A 19176-nucleotide genomic window follows, 5' to 3' on the forward strand; every position below is an offset into this window, starting at 1 on the left:
CCTGTGAAACCCAAAGCTGGATCTGGTTGGGGAGGGAAACTCGGAAGTCCTTCCTGCTTTCTAAATGAGTGATCCTGAGCTGCGTTGAGATCACTCACGCTCGCACCTCCACTGTGAGCGGTTCTGTCTCAGGCAAAGCAAAGGAAGTCTTGGCTGACCTCAGACAGCCTTCTGGAACCTGCGAGATGGTTCTCGACCACTGCCAAAGACCTGCTCCCACCGACCCCCGCACCCCACCCCCACCCCAAGCCTAGCGGGGATTCAGCGGTGTTCACAGCCCCCGCTCTCCACACACAGAAAGACTTCACGAGAAGACGGTGGTGCAGTCTCTTTTGCTGGTGAAAAATAAAGGCATCTCCACTGAACACATTTCTATAACGATGTCTACCTACTCTAGAAACATGCCCATCTTGCACCCCTATGCTTGGAAATGCTTCCTTAATGCATCCCCCTATGTGTCATAAATGTTCTTTCTCTCTTCCTCTCCCGGTTGTGGGTCCCCCGGGTGGGGGGGGCAGGACATCATGGATGCACTTCACACGGGCGGGCGCCATCCCCACCATCCCAATGCCCGTGACAGCAACAATGTCACAGTTTTACTCCTATGCTTCTCTACCCATTTCTAGCAACTGTGGATCTGCCAGTAGCATGAAACACCGATCTGTCCTGAAATGAATCAAAAGAATACCTACCGCAACCTGGGCCGAGTCAAGGAACTGGAGGCCAAAGTAATCAGTTTCCACAAGGTCCAGGTGGTACACGATCTGATCAAACAAATCCTGGCCTTTGGCATGTTTCTGGAAGGCAAGTGGGTAGATGAAAATTTAGGATGTGACAACTGGATAAGAAGCAAAACATTAAAAAAAACAAAACAAAATCACTTTTCTCTGCATATTGCACATATGTATGTGTCACAGTACACAAAATTTTTAAAATTTAATTAGCTTTAATCCCAGGGGTGCCAAAAACAATGTATACACATGACTTGTATTCATCTTTTGTTATCGGTATATATTATTACAATTGTAATACAGTTTTTCCTTTCTTAAAATGTGTGTACATTTTTTTGGGCACCCTCTGTATAATACAAACTCATGGTTAAATCTAAGTGTTCTCAATGACAAAAGAAACATTGAACAACATCACAGGATGATGCAGGAACGGGTGCTTTATGATGAAAACTGGTAAACACGGGAGAAAATCGGGCATTGGTCCTGTCTTTAGCTGTGGCTCTAGGTATCAAAGAGCAGATGGCAGCATATACGAACATTAACTCAACATGGATCAAAGGCCTATGTAAGAGCTGAAAAGTATGAAACTCTCAGGATAAAACATAGGCACAAATATTCACAATCTTGGATCAGGCAATGGTTGCTTAGATATCACACCAAAAGCACAAGCAACAAAAGAAAAAATAAACTGGACATCATCAAAATGTAACTTTTGTACTTCAAAGGACACCAAAACGTCAAGAAAGCACAAGATAACCCAGGATGGGAGGAAATTTTTGCAAGTCAAATATCTGATAAGGGACTCCTATCTAGAATACATAAAGAACTATTGAAACTCAGTAATAAAAAGGCAAACATTCAATTAAAAATGAGCCAGAGAGACAGATAAATCGACCGATGGATCTCCATAAGCCCAAGGAGCACACAAAAAGACGTTCAACATCATGACTCATTAGGGAAACGCAAATCAAAGCCACAAATGGATAGATACCATGTCATACCCACTACTATGGCTATAATAAAAAAGACAGATAATAACAAACATTGGAGAAATTGTTACCCTCATAAACTACTCATGGGAATGGAAAATCGTGCAGCCACTTTGGGAAACAGTCTTAACAATTTCTCCAATGGTTAAACATAGTTACCATTTGACCCAGCAATTCCACTCCTAGATATACCCGTATATTCAAGAAACGCAAAGGCATTATGTTCACACAGAACCTTACACAAAAATATTCTTAGCAGCATTATTCATAACAGCCCCCAAATGGAAGCAACCCAAATGTCTGTCAATTGAGGAACGGATAAACAAACTGTAGTCTTATCCAGAAACTAGAATATTATTTGGCCATAAAAAGAAATGAAGTTCTGACACATGGGACAACATGGCTCGACCTTGAAAGCGTTACACTAAGTGAAAGAAACCCGTTACAAAAGAGCACATATTATATGAAATGCCCAGAACAGGTCAATCTAGAGACAGAAATTAAAAGTAGTGGTTGGTTAGGGCTGGGGGGTTTGTGTGGTGACCGCTAAGGTGAGCAGGGGTGTTTTTTTTGGGGGGGGGGGCTTAATGAAATGGTCTAAAATTGATCCTAGGGATAGATGTACAACTCTACGAATATACTAAAAGCTACTGGACCACACACTTCAGAGAGATGAACTGGACAGTATGCGAATTTCAACAAAGCTATTAAAAATAGCAGAGGGGCAGTTTTTCTCTATAGTAGCATTCCAACAAGTAAAGAAGAGGAATAACAGAATTGCAATATCACAGTTTCGCAACTTTCCTGAATGGCAAGCTCTAGGAACTGGGCAGCAGTGGCTACCAGCATTCTAGTAGGAGACAATTAGCCATCACATGCTTCCTGAGGAAAAACAGCACCCCCCAAGACAGGCTCTGGCTCCCCATGCCTCTCTCTCCGCAGGGGAAAAAAAAAATCAAGCCTGGGACTGATTCAAGCACTAGATCCAACATCCAACTGCAGGAAATTCAGAAGAATGTCCTAAACTACCTGGGACTGCAATCAGCAAGATCAAACCTGTGGGAAATTCTAGAACGTCTTAGGACAAACGACCCAGTGTCTTCAACAAACAGAATATAGACAAGGGAAGAGATGGAGGGGATACCTACAGATTAAAAGGAGATTTAAAAGACATTTTTTCTTTTTCAAAGGCAAAACTAAACTGCAATGTTCAGAGATGCACACTTGGGTGATAAAACTTGGAAAGAGAGTAGTGATCACAATAGTCAGCAGAGCTGTTGCTCTTGGGGTTGGGAGGGTATATGATCTGGAGGGGGCACGGGGAGGGTGTGTGATGGGAGGGGGCACGGGGTGTACGTCCAACTGGCGGGCAGCGTTCCAGTTCTCGACCTGGGTGGTAAGGGCGGCTGCCTTCCAGTAATTCACTGTAATTACACTGTACCTTTGTTTTATCTGTACATCTGTATTTGTGTTACACAAAACAACAACAAAAGGTAAAAACAAATATCAAAACTAAGTCACTGGATTTCAGCCTCTTTCCTTCAGACGCTTTTTCCTTCTGGAAATACTCCTCTGAAGGCTCCGTTTGACATAAGCCGATGGCTGGATATGCAATGACATTCTCTATAGCATTATCAGAGAAACAAGACGGGCGGGTGGGCAAAAAGAAGAAACCACTGAATGCCAACCACAAGGACACAGAACTGGGGCCACCCAAACTCCAGAAGACTTTCCAGCCATTATAAGAGATCGTTACGAAGCTGAGCTAGACATAAGGCAAATTCTTATGACAACACTAAAGAGACGACAAAGGAAGAAGAAGCAGTGATTCCAACTACATAAAAATATACGTGCTGTTATGTAGATTGCTTGATAAAAACAGGAAATTTGCACAAACTAAAACGGCTGTGTTAGGACGGAGAAACTATGGATGGTTTTCTTTAACACTGATCTTTTGGCAGTTGTTAGACAGCAATTTTTTAAAAATCCCCATCCTGGCACCCTTCCTCCTTGCCCATAACAATCCATCTTCTGGATTTATTTTTTCCTATTACAATCCAGCGCTGTTGGCCCTATGTAACACTTATTATCATGGTGCCAATGATTCATTAGCAGGTTTCCTACTGGGACAGAACTAGTTAGTGTAAAGCTTGAGCAGCAGGATGTGGCAGAAAGAATTGGGCGGGGAGGGAGCTAGAGAGCGGTGTCCTAGTCCCAGATGTGTCACTATTGTGACCTGAAACAATTCATAATTTCCCCAAATCCGTATGGCCATCCTGGGCCTCTCCTGCAGCTGCACATAAGACATCGGGCCCTGAATACACAGGGCGACCAAAACGCTACTGGCCCTATATCCAACCTGCTCTCCACCTGGGTCTCCCTGTTTTGGTTCAGGGCTCACCATCCAGGTATGCAATTTTAACACAGTGTGAACTGTAAAAACACAGTTCTGCACATGGCAAACGAGGAAGGTTAGCCCAAGTTTCTGTCTAGGTCATTCCAACTCTGACTTTTCTGATGTCTTTCTAAAATGGCTCTTACTTTAGAAGGAGCTCATGATGGAGGTTGGGAAAATAAACTTTCTAGGGGTGGTAAGACTCTTCTGCCAAGCTGGATTAGCTCCTCTAGTGGCAGACCCTCAGCTGGACTTTGAGGTAGCAGACATAGGGTCTGGGAGACAGGAAATACCATTTTTCCTCACCTATTAGCACTTTCCCCAATTACCTCCACCCACCAAGTATGCTCTCTGCTCTCTTCTGCTGGAAGGGAGAATTCCCAGTGGCCCTGCCCAGCTCTAAAAAGCATCTGGTAAAATTATGAGGGCTGGAATAGAAGGGTACTCAAAACAGAGGTCCCAGTGGGTTAAGGGTAGGATGAAGAGAGGAGGGTCAAGGCCACAGCACTTGAACCCACTATCTCCCATTCCTCCCAACCTGCAGAGTGGCCACTCTTAACATTGAGAAGGCTCTAGATCACTCACCTGCTCTGCCACCCAGGACATTCCACCTGGGGCAGCCCCTAGCAGCCCACAAACTGTCAGTTCAGGTTTAGCCCAAACAACTCCTCCTGTGGCAGCCTCCCCAACTCTGCCCCTCCCCCAGGGCAGTAAGTGCCCCCTCCTCTATGTTCCCACAAGCGGGTGCATGCCTTTATCAGGCACACCTGTCTCACACTGCATCACAGCTGCCCAAGCTCCTGTCTTACTCTGACGTCAGACTGGGCACTCCCTGCGGGCAGGTCTAGCCGTGTTCTGCTGAGCACCACCTTTCCTTTCCTCCATTCCCAAAGCACAGTGTCTGGCTGACACACACAGCAGGCACTCCATAAGTGTGTTTGCTGCGTGGTAGGGTGGGTGGGTGGGTGGGTGGGTTGGATAGACGATGGATGATGGATGGCGTGTGGGTCTGAGGCTGAGAAACAGATTTTCTGGATGGGCCATTGAATAGACAAACAGACCGATCTTTCACCAGCGATCGGCCTAAAACTGAGAAGATACTCATTAAAATCTTTTCCAATTAAGTATTGCAGGAACAAGTGCCTAGGAAACCGTGCTGCACTTCCAAGGCCATTTACCTAAACACTACTTTGTGGCTAGTATGTGGAGCGCTGTCTAGTGGTTACAATAGGAGATCCATTAATGTGGCAAGACTGGAAGCCATTCCTTGTTGCCTCACTGTTAACTAGGTCTCCTCTTCTGTGACGAATCCACTCGTTCAACAAATATTTACCAACGGCTCATCAAATGCCAGCCATTATTCTAGGCTTTGGCGTCCACGGGGGTCACAACGTCTGCAAGGGAGCGGCTACAGGAAGACTTCCCCAAAGAAGTCCTTCCCCCGGGAGCAAAGTCATCCAAACCACAGGTGGCAATGCCACTCATGTCCCTGCCTTGCGAAGCAGAATACACGGAAGGTGAAACCTTACTAAGTCCAAATCACCATTCTGGCATCCTGAGATGCTCCGTCTACCTTAAGACAAGCTGTCCCCAAACACAGCAGGGTAGAGAGTGCCACCCTGGAGTCTTGTACCCACCTTGCCTAGTTCTGCTTCCTCCCGTCTCAACACATCACTTTTCACAAGGACCAACAACCAGTGGTTTTGAGTCAGCACGTCTCTCGGAAGCAACTCCTCATCTGCCAGCAGCTAAAAATAACCGAGCCCATTAACATCACGTGTAAACTAAGAGTCGAGAGTTGTCAACGAAAGACTGGGTCAGGCAGGCAGCCAGCCGGGAAAGGTATGGACACTGCGATATCTTCGCTGGCCAGCCAGGGGTTTTCAGCCAGCCTCCTGATAAGAAAGACTGACGGACAGCTGACGTCTTCACTGTCCCAGCAAATAAATTCTCTCTCCTGACCCTTTTAGATAAGAGGCCGCTGGCACTGCCTTATTGCAACCTGACCCAAGTGCAATGTAACAAGCCGACTGGGGTCCCAGAAGCACAAAGAACACAAGCCAATCCATCCCAATCTCATTAGTCTCCTAGAGCAATTAAGACATCAGGCAGCGCAGGGAAGGTTGAAAGGAGGGAATAAGCTGTGTGACTGTGCCAGTACCGGACACATCCTAGCTGTGAATGAAAATGGAAAACATGACATCTGGGCAGCGAAAGGATTTCAGGAGCCATCTCCTTGCAGGCAGCTGAGGCTCTCCTGGGTCCACCTGCTCCCCACCCATCAGATGACACATCCCTGTACACACGTCTTCAGATAGGCTCTCCCTTCCGTCTCTACCATGGCTCCGGCCATATCACCCCATACGGACCACAGCAGCACCCCTAGTGTCTCACTCCGACACCCATCTTCCCCGTTTGCCAGAATGGTCTTCACACAACACAGCCCTCATCTCAGTCGCTTTTCTATACAAGAACACGCACCAGAGCATGAAAAGCAGGCTGCTCAGCGCGGTGTCAGGGACTCCGCACAATCAGTACCGCCCAACCCGACGCCCGTCTCATCTCCTCCAGGCCCCACACGGACCCTGGCTCCAGTCACAGGCTGGACTCTGTTCTCCAGCTCCACCGCACACACCATCGTACCCAGCAGGTCCCGCCCCGAAGGCTTGGCTTGAGTCGTTCCTCTGCCTGGGTGCCCTCCTCCTCCATCCTCATTCCTATCCCTGCCTGCAGCAAGCCAATCCCCAAGGCCCCTTTCAAGTAACAATTGTTCGTTATTAAACTTCTTGTTGGCAGCACCGTGTCACGTTCATCTTTACTTCTGTACCATCTGACATTCTGAAGCTCGATACACATCACTGCTGGTGCGGATTAAGGAGAATCCTCAGTTCCCACAGCACTCTTCAAAGGACCCACTTTTAAGAAGTCTGGTCTTCCTGGTCCATCTCTGCCGGGAATTCTCCAGAGAAAGCTGGGACCTGAGCACAACACCCTGACGCCACCATGTCTCCTTTGGCTCCATCGGTTCTAACGCAGACTAGATCCCTGGTGTTGGGGAAACCATACCACCCAATGGCCTATCCTTAGGGCTCATGAACATGCTGTGCCTGACACACAAAATATTATGAGCTTCTGGATGTGGGTTGATATAAGGGTTAAAAAAACAACCAAAATAATTGTGGGGAGGGTTTCTGAACCTAAGTGCAGGCTTTGACATTTGTTCCAATTAAATTTCATCTAATTAAATTGGCCCATGATTTATCCTGTTAAAAACACGAGTCCCAGGCTGCTACCCCATAGATCAGTTATCGATCCCAGTTTTACAAGATGTGGGAAATTGGATACGCAGGAAGGAGTGAGAGATGGTGATGGGGGCTGGTATCTTTCCTTGGTCTACAGTCCGGAAGCCACCCACCTGACGGTGACTTCAACTGGTTATGAACTGACACAGATGTAACACAGTGGGGGACGCCCTGGGGCTCTTAGAGGCAAAACTGTTGGGTTGGGAACTCAGTTCTACCTCTTTTCTAGCAACATGACCATGACCTTAAGCCTCCCTTCAAGTCTCAACTTCTTCACATGAAAAATGGGGTACTCTCATCTGCCCTGTCAACCTTGCAAAGCCACTGAATTAATAATAATAAAAAAAGCTAGAAAGCAAATGAGCACACATTGTAAACAACAGTGTCCATGTGGGGACAGAGCCAGGAGTGCAGTTTCCAGGCTCTCGGCCTCACGTGGAAAGGTGCTGGCTCAGGTAGTAAATGGCCATCAACTGTGATCGGATGGCCATCAGCTGTGGCTAGTTGGCCGTCAGCTGTAACCAGTGAGCCACTGGCCACTAATATAACTGCCGTGGCTACACTAGCAGAAAAATGGGGGCTAGCAAGAAGATGGGGGCTGAGCTGGCAAGAGCGGATTGCAGTTAGGATGGTGGGTTGCGGACAGTGTGGCTCCTGCTTCCTGTGTCTCCAACCCAGCCGCCAGCGAGAATATAGTGGTATGACTCCCCTACCTATGGCTCCGTGGGTGTTCCTTTTTGGCCTCACCATGTCCTGTGTTGTTATGCCGGGAGTGGGACCAGAGGCCCCGCAGGCCGCCTCGCAGGACAGTCCTATACACACACAGGAATTATGATTACTTTCATCCAAACCTGATTTCTCTCACTTGTCCACAGGGATAACACAATGTGGTTTTTGCGAACTGCTTCACAAAAGTCGAGGTATAGGAATTCCATGATCAAAGCAGTCTAGTAACACCCTTTAAAGAAAAACTGAAGCTAGTGTAGTGTGGGGATTTTTGTAAACACACGTTCGTCCCGGGAGATCAATTCCTTCCTTTCCAAGTCCTTAAGAACCCTAGTTTAAATAATGTCAGAACTCACCTGGGATCATTAGTTGGTTTCCTGATCAGCAGTTCCCAGAAGGCACCTGCCTCCTGGCCTGTTTCCACGGTTTCTAGGAAGTGCTAATTTCATGGTTAGTTACCAGCTCCCTGCCCCCAAACGCTCACAGCTCAGTACCTTGCTAGTTTTCTGTGAGCCACAGTAGGAAACTAGCTCTCTATTATGTACACACACAGTGGCCCTGAGGGGGTCTCTGTCCCCACTGTTATTGCTACTCAGTCACCATAAACAAATATAAACTGTTTATTCCAGGATGTCATAAACCTACATATCTGAAATTACCAAATAAAGTTACCTTGAAACTTCATCATGAGTGAGAAGTAACAGTAGTCCCCCCTTAACTGTGGTTTCACTTTCCGTGGTTTCAGTTACCCACGGTCAATTGCTGTCTGAAAATATGAAATGGAAAATTCCAGAAATAATTTGTAAGTTTTAAATGGTGTGCTGTTCTGCATATCGTGTTCAAATCTCAAGGGGTCCAGCTCCATCCTGCCCGGGACGTGATTCATTCCTTGGTCCAGCGTCTCCACACTGCAGTCACTCCCTGCCTGTTAGTAGCCGTCTCCGTTATTAGGTCGACTATTGCAGTATCGCAGCGCTTGTGTTTAAATAACCCCTATTTTACTTCGTAATGGCCCCAAAGCACAAGAGTAGTGATACTGGCAATTCGGAGATGCCAAAGAGAAGCCCTAAAGTGCTTCCTTTAAGCTGAAAAGGTGAAAGGTCTTAACTTCATAAGGAAAGAAAAACAAATCATATGCTGTGGTTGCCAACATCTATATAGTAAGAATAACTCTTCTATCCATCAAATTCTGAAGAAAAAAGAAATTCACGCTAGTTTGGCTGTCGCACCTCAAACTGCAAAAGTTACAGCCTTAGTGCATGGTAAGTGCTTAGTTAAGATGGAAAAGGCATTAAATTTGAGTGGAGAACATGAGCAGAAAATGTGTTCTGACTGCTGGCAACGTGTGGCGCCACGAAGCACTGAATCTATACAGAGACTTCAGCAAGGGGTCCCCTGAAAGGAGTGACCGCGTTCACATAACTTTTATTACAGTATATTGCTATCATATAATTGCTCCAGTTTATTATTAGTCATTTACTGCTAATCTCTTATGGTGCCTCACTTACAAATTAAACTGTATGATAGGTATGCATGTATAGGAAAAAAACAGTAATACATATGTAGGGTTCGGTACTATTTTTGGTTTCATGCATTTACTGGGGGTCTTGGAGTGTATCCCTGGGGGGGGACGACTGCACCATCTCAGCCATCAGCAAGATTTCGTGCCTCAAAACTGGAATGTAGTGATGCACAGACCCTGGAGAAGTATCCATAATCTGCTGGATCTAAGGCTGTCCAGTTCAGAAATCCCACCCCACAGGTGAAGAGCGTCAGTGTTTACCAAGGTTCCGTGACCCCATTTCACAGAGCAGTAGACTTGGCTTCAGAGAAGCTAAGTGACCAAGTTTACACTGCTTATAAGAGGCAGCGCAAGAGTCAAGACCCAGCCTTCCCGATTCTCGGGACCGAGTTCTTTCTACCTCATCACACTACGTCTCTAGTCAACTCATTTGCCTCTTTGGCTCCAAGCGCATGCAGTGTGTCCTGCAAACAAGAAATATTTCTTAAGCCCAACTCAACACACAGATACTGAGCACCTACGTCATGAATGGTCTGAGCTACAGCTGGGATACAGGGCCACGTGGTTTACCAGAAACAGACCTCCCGGTGGGGTGGCAATCCCCGTTTTGTTTGAAGGGTAGGAAAGTTGCGGCAGAATGGAAAGCCAATTTGCTCACAAACTACCACAGAAGCCAAGACACTGTAGCAAGGGACATAGACAGTCTGGGTGGCTCCTGGAAATTCAATTCTGGTCAAACAGAGCACATGTTATTAATTTCCTGATTTGCCTGGCAAACAATCTGTTGGCAATCAGAGGAAGCAACCAAAACAACTGCCCTTAATTTTGATCAACAAAGAACAATCTTAGAGGCAAGTGACTGTCTTCTTGTTGTGTGAGTCAGTGAAAGGAGGCACCTAGTGATCAGTTCCCCCAACAAGCAGGGTTCTCTGCCCACCATGGGCGAGGGGTGCCCAATGGGTTATAGGAGGTCGGGGCAGGCAGAGTTGAGGTTTCACCATTCTACCACAGAACACAGCCACACTGCCTTCAACTAACAGAGATCGCTTTAAAACACTGAGACTCTGTGTTGCATTATTTACTCTTGGTCAACCTCTGTCCCAGCCTGATAAACCATCTGTGGGCCAAGCTGTAGGTAAGTTACATATCAGCAGAGGTTCAAAGCTCTCATTTGATCCTTTACCAGCACCGCCCTCACAGGGCTGCTGGGAGAATTAAATGACCCCACTGGCCATGATCCTACCAACCTTCTTTCAATCAATGTGGCATACCTAACATCTCCTAGTGACCTCCATTTCTGTATCCCTGTAGTTCCTTCCAAGCATGCCTAACACAAAGGATTCAACAATTACAGGGAGTTTCCCATTTATTCCTCAAGATGCTGAATGAAGTCCAGACACCTCAAAGTACTTGATCCCAGATGCCCTGAAAACTGGTTTCACCCAGCGCTTCAAATGTTCTGCCTCCCACTCTCAATAGGAAACATCAAAGTAGCACCAGCTGGATACTCCCCAATCTTTTGGTGATACTGGTATCAGGCACATTTTTATATATTATCCCTAGTGGCAGGGACGTTAACCGACTATCTGACAACCTCCCTAACACAAAAGTCCACTGGCATATGCCTTCGAGCTCTGGATTGGGAGCCCTTCATGGCACCTTTATTATGACGCAAAGTGAATCACATAACCTGCCATACTGCTCTCGGCCCAACTGCATCCACTCAAAATCCTCATGAATGAGAACGAGGAGCAGGAGGCTGCCCTGAATGACCTCTGGAGGCAAGTGCTTCCTACCCCAGTGGCCTCCATCCTACACATCAAGACAGGCAAGTACGTGGGAACTGACAGGTCCCAGGTGGCAAGCACCTAAGGTGTTAGTATAGTGTTATTCTTTGGAAACTGTGCTGCTTACAAACAGGGCTGCAACGTCTCTGCACTTTTCCCTGGAATCTGGAAGCACATGGCACTGCTTCAACCCAACAGAATATGGTGTGAATAATGTTTTGTGATTTTTAAGACAAGGTGACAGTTCTCTTGAGATGCTTGCTCTGGAGGTAGAGCCAGCCACCATGTAAAATGTCCAACTCCCCCGAGACTGCCGTGTTGGAGATGCCACGAGCAGATGTTCTAGTCAACCGTCCCAGCAAAGCCCCGACTTCTAGTCGTCACTGCCAAGGTACCTGACAGTGCCACGGCCATCTTGGACCCTCCACACCAGCCCAGCTTCCAAATGGGTGACCTTGGTCAACGCCAGGAGGAGCAGAAGAATCTCCCAGCTGAGTCCCACCCAAATTCTTCACCACCAGAATCCAGGAGCTATGGACAACAGATAACTAGAATGGAAAGCATACATATACACATACAGATACAGCATATGTGTATGGCATGTGCGTATGTACATAAAAGTGTATCATCATTTTTAAAAACGTTTCTGAGGAAATCCCCACATTGCGATACTAACTTCGGTATCACCTGTTTGGAGATAAGAAAACAGAATAATAAACCTATGAATTCTCAAAAAACAAAACAAAACAGGATAAACAAAAAGACATTAAAATCGATGGTTGGACTATCTGAAGCTGCCATACTCTGCATTCACATATTTCACATATTATTAATTATTCACATATTAAGAATTCAATAAACTTTGCTGAAAAGAAGGGAGGAGATTGTTATGGAGTAAGAGTCTGAAGAAACATTATTTACCAAATGCAAGGTATGGTCAGTACTTGGCTCCTGATTCAAACCAACCGACCATGAAAAGGTTTCTGAGATGAATGGGGAAAACAGAACAAGGACTTGATATTAGATGGCACTGTTCATTTGTTGAGTATAATAATAGTATTAGCTCATGCACTCGTGCTCTCTCTCTCTCTCTCTCTCTCTCTCTGTCTCTCTCACACACACACACACACACACACACACACAGTGTGTATATTTACATGTAAGAGATACCCACTTAAGTATTAAGAGCTTAAATGACAAGCTGTCTGGTAGTTCTTTAAAATACTCCAGAAAAATAATAATAAATGGGTGTTATATACATGACCCTGTTTTATCATACTGTTCTCTCTACTCTGTGTATTGGAAGATTTCCAAAGTAAAAGCTTAAGGAAAATCTCACAAACTGCAAAAGAGTGGAGGGTTGGATGATGTTAGCAGTGTCGGGCCTGACTGAGCCTTGCCTTCGAGAATCCAAGCCACTGGTTGGGAAGCGAAGGCTATGTCCAAGGTGAAGATGAAAGTGCAGTGGGAAGCAAAAGAGGAAAACAACTCCCATCCATTGACAATTAATATTCTTCCAAGTCACTAAAACAACATACAATAAGCAGACCTCTGTTGGGATCCAACTCAGCACCTTACGTCACTCACATTTCATCCCAACCCGTCTGTGGTGCAGCTTATAAAGGGCGCTGCACTGCTTATAAAGGGGTGCAGCTTATAAAGGGGCTGCACTGCTGTACCTTTGCGCCCAATTTCACAGACACAAATAACACAACACTTTTATAGCGAGAAAGAATGTGTAACTAGGAAAGCTAAATTTGTTTACGTTTTGGGTACTCAAGTTAACATTCTACCTCTCTAATTTCATGGAAACAATGACTTTCATCCTTGAGAATATTTCTGAACCTTGAACTAAAGCACCATAATCTGTTACCCAGCAGAATAAAAAACATTTGATATGGAACAAGACAAGCTCCTCGGTGGACATGCTCAGATAGCCCCAGTGACCAGGATTTGGCTCGGAGCCCAACTCTACAACCAAGTTATCAAGGAAGAACGCAGGGAAGTTCTAAAAATCAGCAGATTCAAGTCGCTTGTTTTACGGCTGGGTAAAACGATGCCAAAGGCAAGTCCCATTGCCAGGAAGCCACTGCAAAGCCAGGAATAGAACAAGATCCTTATGACCCTGAGACCAATACATTTTCTTTCTTAGAACTATCTCAAGATGACTGCATTATGGATGTCACCTGAATAGGCAAGGGAAAGGCAAGCCTAGAATAATTTCTGCTTCTGAAAGATTAAGAACCAAATATGCAACACCAAAAAAAAAGATACAAAAAAACAACCAACAATCCAGAAATCTCAGTGTTGAAAACTCCTTGACTGTGAAAAGTACTTGGTTTGGGGAAGAATTTTTGGCTTTTTACATAGTGCACCAGGCAAAGGAAAAAAAAACCCACCCCAAACCATTGGAGAAAGGAAAAAGAAAATGAAACAAATTTGTGCCTGACTAAACAGTAACATGCAATTAAAATGATGGATGTCTTGGTGCCAGAGGTTGAGTTTGAAAAAAGCTGCTGGAATAAGGGCAGCCCTGAAAATAAATTGCCAAATTACTTTTTGCAGCCAGATTTCAGATTCCCCCCCTGTGCAATTCTGAAAGCACGTAACTCCACATAAATATGCAACAAATTCCCAGGAAACCCAGCCAAGAGACAGGAAGAAAGAGAACTAAGTTTGGGTGGACCATGGCCCCCACCCATCCTGCATCTTAGGAATGTGACTGTATTTGCAAAGGATGGCAGCTCAGTGCTGCCTCTCACACACAAAGCTTCTATAACTACCCTTCCTGTAAGGACTACCCTTTCTCTATGGAGCCCTTTAGAGCTCTGAAAGCACAGTCTGGATGTCACAAAACACCCCGTGAGGCAGTGGCTGAAGGCAAGGGCTCTCGGAGGTCTGAGTCCCAGCTCTATTACTTAGCTCAGGTGGAGTTCGGTGTCAGGAAATTTCTTACCTGGTAAGAATGCTTGAGGACGAAATGAAGGATTTAATGGGGCTTGGCCCCATGGTTCACCCACAGGGCACAGAGCTGTGCTGGAGGTGGCCTCATTTTAGGCAGCAAGCTCATACACCGAAAAAGATGAGTTTTATGGGGGTTAAACGAAGGGAGCGTTCCTTCCACCAAAATTCCTAAGTTGAAGCCCTAACCCCCAGTGTCTCAGAATGTGGCTGGAGTTGGAGATAGAGCCTTTGAACAGGTAATGAAGTTAAAATGAGCTAATTAAAATGGGCCCTAATTCTATCTGACTGTCCTTATGAAGAGAGAGAATGGGTCACAGGCAGAGACCTCAGGAATGCCAAGAGGGAAACGACCCTGTGAAGACACAGCGAGAGGGCGGCCATCTACAAGCCAATGAGAGAAGTCTCCGATGGAGCAAATATTCCCAGCACCTTGATGTCCGAGTTCCAGCCTCCGGACTGAGACATAAATTTCTGTTGTTGAAAGCACGCAGTCTGTGGTCTTTAGTTATGGCAGCCCAAGCAGACTAACACAGGGAGGAACACTCCTTCAGGTGAGGACCAGGTCTGAATCTGGGTTCCACCACTCCCTCACAACCAGCATGATCTCAGCTAAGCCCCTTCACCTTTCAGGACACGTTTCCTGCCTATAAAATGGAGATAACACAGCACACTTCCACCAAGCAATGGTGAGAGTGAGCTGAAAACATTACACAGAGGGCCCCACCCAGCATGGTCAGCACTGGCTGCCGTCAGAGCCAGGGCTGTGCCACAACCCCAGACTCGACGCTCCAAGAACTTTCCAGCACATCCCTCTGGAGATGCAGAGCCTTTGCTGGGTGGCTGGCGGCCTACAGACACTTTGCATGATGCTCCCGGGACTGACTGATGGTGAGACCTGTCCTCAACAGGACGCTGCTTGAAACACAGTGCAATCTTGGAGCCCTAGTTCCTGGGGTGCCACCCATGGCTGGTGTTCCTTAAGTATGGACAATGAACCCAGCTAGCAAATTCGACTGCATTTTAGCACTTTTACTGATCACACCAACGACTGAGGCACAGAATTTTAGGGCTATTTACTTGGCTCTGTGTGTCTATGAGATTTCAAAACGCTTAATGACTGGAAAATCACATAAAACCTCTAACCATATGTATGGTGAGCTTGGCAGTTCAGATCATCACACTAACTGAGGCACCACCATCCATTCATCTGACGATGGGTATAAAAATAAAGTTGTCTTTTTAATGCCCGGCCTTTGAGTTTCTTCTCTCTTTCCTTCTTTCTTTTTTTTTTTTTTTTTTTTTTTTTTGGTGAGTCAGTAGTCTTAAAAAAAAATGTCTCCTCCAAGAAGACATAGGATGACACATTCCGATGGAGAAAAGGAGGGTGTGATGCTTACAGCCTCTCTGTGGGTTTGGATTTGTAAAGATGGCATTATCAAGATAATTCCCCTGCGGTATGTGACTCGTTAGTGTAAGCTGCTGAGAGAAGAATGTTGACTGTACGTTCACCACACAAGAAGTCAGCCTTCCCTTATTCATTAACTAAGAAAAACAGTTTCCAATCATACATGCATTTTAAAATCAACAACTGAATAACAAGCAAGGCACAAGCATTAACTAGTATTGTTATGGAGTGTGTCTGTAAAATAGAATACACAAATAGGAAATTATTTACAGAACTAAACACCTAGATCTGACAATTAACTTCGTGAACTTGTTCCAATGATGTTGCTAACCTTTTTTTGATATCAGAGGGATTATACATTATGAATGTGTACCAACTGGACAAACAGTTAACCAAGTTTACTATCTGGAAGTGCTCAAAAGGCTGCGTGAAAAAGTTAGACGACCTGAACTTTTCACCAACAATTCATGGCTCTTGCATCACGACAATGCACCAGCTCACACGACACCGTCTGTGAGGGAGTTTATAGCCAGTAAACAAATAACTGTGTTGGAACACCCTCCCTACTCACCTGATCTGACCCCCAATGACTTCTTTCTATACCCAAAGATAAAGGAAATATTGAAAGGAGGACATTTTGATGACATTCAGGGCATCAAGAGTAATATGACGGCAGCTCTGATGGCCATTCCAGAAAAAGAGTTCCAAAATTGCTATGAAGGGTGGACTAGGCGCTGGGGTCGGTGCATAACTTCCCAAGGGAGCACTTTGAAGGTGACTCTAGTGATATACAGCAGTGAGGGATGGAGCACTTTTTCTAGGATGAGTTCGAAAACTTCACTGTCACACCTCGCAAAGTAACGTCTCCTCATTGTTAACTGCTGTGGATTGACCATCAGCTAACCCCAATTTTCCCCAGCTCAAGAAGAACTAATTCAGCTGGAACGGCTTCTCACACAAGACCCTAACGCCCCAGGACTTCAAACCCTGGTCAAAAGGTATTCCTACAAGACCGCCACTAAGGCAGGCATTGAACCCCTCAGCCCTCATACTTCTAAGAGACCTACAGCATGTAAAATAAGGAGAAAAGTCTGTCCGGTGTCACAAGGTGCCACCCACGTGGGAGGCACTTTGAGGAATGTGTGCTGGAAGGTGCAGAACGGGGAACCTCACACCGGTGCAGAGGGTCACGAGGAATGGGGGGGACTGGGGACAGTCACCCCACGATCCAGCCGACTGCTGCTCTAGGGGAATTCAGATTGTGCACTCAGATGTTTTTTAAGACCGTCTACAAATTAGAATTTTTATGTGACATGCGGCCAATTTTTAGAAGCCTTTTACAGACCTCTAGTCTCCTTTTTTATTGAAGCATAACATATATAGATAAAAGAGCACAGCTCATATGTGTATAACTCAAGGTATTATGAGAAATGAACATATCTGTGCAACCACCACCCAGGTCAAAAAAAAAAAACAAAAACACAAAACATGACCCGCCTCCTGGAAACCTGGGCGCCTCTTCCCAATTACCACCCTTGCCTTTGTTCCCACAGGTGCCTCAAATTAGTTTGGCCTGTTTGGAAGTTCACATAAGTGGAATTGTAGAGCATGTACTCTTGTAGAGCTGCATGGGTACATGGCGACGGTGCCCCTCCAATTCACAGACCTCGTATCTCTGAGCAAAAGCACACAGGTAGGTGGTGGACAGGAAATGAGACCCAAGTGAATTCATCTTTTGTGGATTCAATCACAGCAGAGAACAACTTGGAACCACAGAGGCCTGGATGAGTCAGAGATAAGAAGGAATTAGACATGGGTGGAGTGGGATGGTCAAAGTCCCACAGAAGGGGAGGGTCTATTCCTAGATCATAGGGACAGCTAAGGACAGGGAACAAAAGGACAGGAGAGGTGGCAGGTGCCAGTGTGAGGAAGCCAAAGTTCAAAATTCATGGTCACCAAACACAGCAGAAAATAAGCAAGCGCAGAGAGACCACGGCCAGGGCGGCTGGGACCAACCTAGTACCCAGAGAGCTTGCCTCTTCCCCAGAGTACAACAAACAGGCCAGATTCTGGGAAGGAGAAATCAACGACGATTACCTGGTATGGTCTCTTTTAAAAAAACTTTTTATTATGGACATTTTCAAACAAATACAAAGAAAACAGAATAGTATATAGTAAACACCTGTCACTCAGCTTGAACAATTACCAACATTCTGTGTCATCTTTTCCTCTACTCATTCCTCCCCCAGCCCTCCATTCATCCTTTTTACTCGTCTTTTTCGGGAACGGTGGCAAATTTACTTACATCAAAATGCACAAATCTGAGCTGTTCCACTTTGACAGATGAAAACGTCTGTGTAACCCACATCCCATGCCCTTCAGCACATTCCCATCTCCCCATAAAGTTCCCGGGTACCCCCTCCCAGGCAATCCCTGGTCCTCCCCACTCCCCAGAAGCAAGAGCTTTTCTGATGTGCTTTCTCCACAGGTTAATTTCACCAGTTTGGGAACTGCACATAAATGGAATCATCTAGAAGGTACTCTTTTGTGTAAGGTTTATTTCTCTCTGCATAATGTGTGAATACAAAAAGGTGAGTTCTTAAAATTCAGTTTGGGCCAAACTGTACTGATGTGTCTTCGTCACCCTTCTCATGCCATCTGATGTGGATGGCTACAGTTTTGAGACCAACACTTGAGATAAAAATAACCCACAGTGGGTGCCGAGCCATAATTTTCAATGAATTACTCAAGTCCTGCTTTCTTCCCTCGGTCCCACGTTCTAGATACCAGTTTCTGCACCTAAAATGTGCAGATACAACCACCCCAGAGTTCTGACCAAGAGGTGACTTGCAGGGTCCTCTGAGAAGCAAGGCAGACCCTCTTTCTTCTGTCTCCTGCCCTGGCTCTTCCCCGTAAGGGAGAAACCCTACGTAAAAGCACAGAAAAGCTGTAGAGTTCTCTGCAAATGCAAGACACATCTCACTCCACTGCTTAAGGAAAGAGACGTATCCTTGCCTCAGTCTGGAATCCATCCAGGCCCTCCCTTGGTTCTGTGTATACAGCAGGCCCTCAATAAATGCCTGTGACTCTTCATTATTTGCTCTTGACATTTTCTTTATTTCATTACTGCCTTGAAAATGTCAACCCCACCCAGCTTTGGAAGGCAAATAGAGCAGCATGGCCTAGAGCACGGGCTGCCCTCCTCTTCTCATCTGTAAACAGTGACAGGAACACTAGCCCCAATGCTCAGGGATTCCGTGGGAGCTGAGACAGTCCACGTTCAGCAGCCACCCAGAGGCTGGCAGAGAACAAGCTTCGCCGGATCTACAGACGTCAGCTCCTGTCACTCTGCTTC

At 45.8% G+C, this 19176-nt stretch overlaps 1 protein-coding gene across 5 annotated transcripts in view; it reads right to left on the reverse strand.

Moving 5' to 3' along the window:
• The window catches only part of EPB41L4B (erythrocyte membrane protein band 4.1 like 4B), a gene marked incomplete at its 5' end in the record, with an annotated part of 116984 nt that overhangs the window by 84602 nt on the left and 13206 nt on the right, over positions 1-19176 (reverse strand). For all 5 annotated transcript variants that reach the window (XM_081067676.1, XM_081067674.1, XM_081067673.1 and 2 more), the window contains one exon: positions 693-797. In XM_081067676.1, the coding sequence (XP_080923802.1) occupies positions 693-797 (105 nt within the window). The remainder of the gene's footprint in view (positions 1-692; positions 798-19176) is intronic.

This window comes from Rhinolophus hipposideros (assembly GCF_964194185.1).
Source record: "Rhinolophus hipposideros genome assembly, chromosome: 11".
In the NCBI taxonomy this organism is placed as follows: domain Eukaryota; kingdom Metazoa; phylum Chordata; class Mammalia; order Chiroptera; family Rhinolophidae; genus Rhinolophus; species Rhinolophus hipposideros.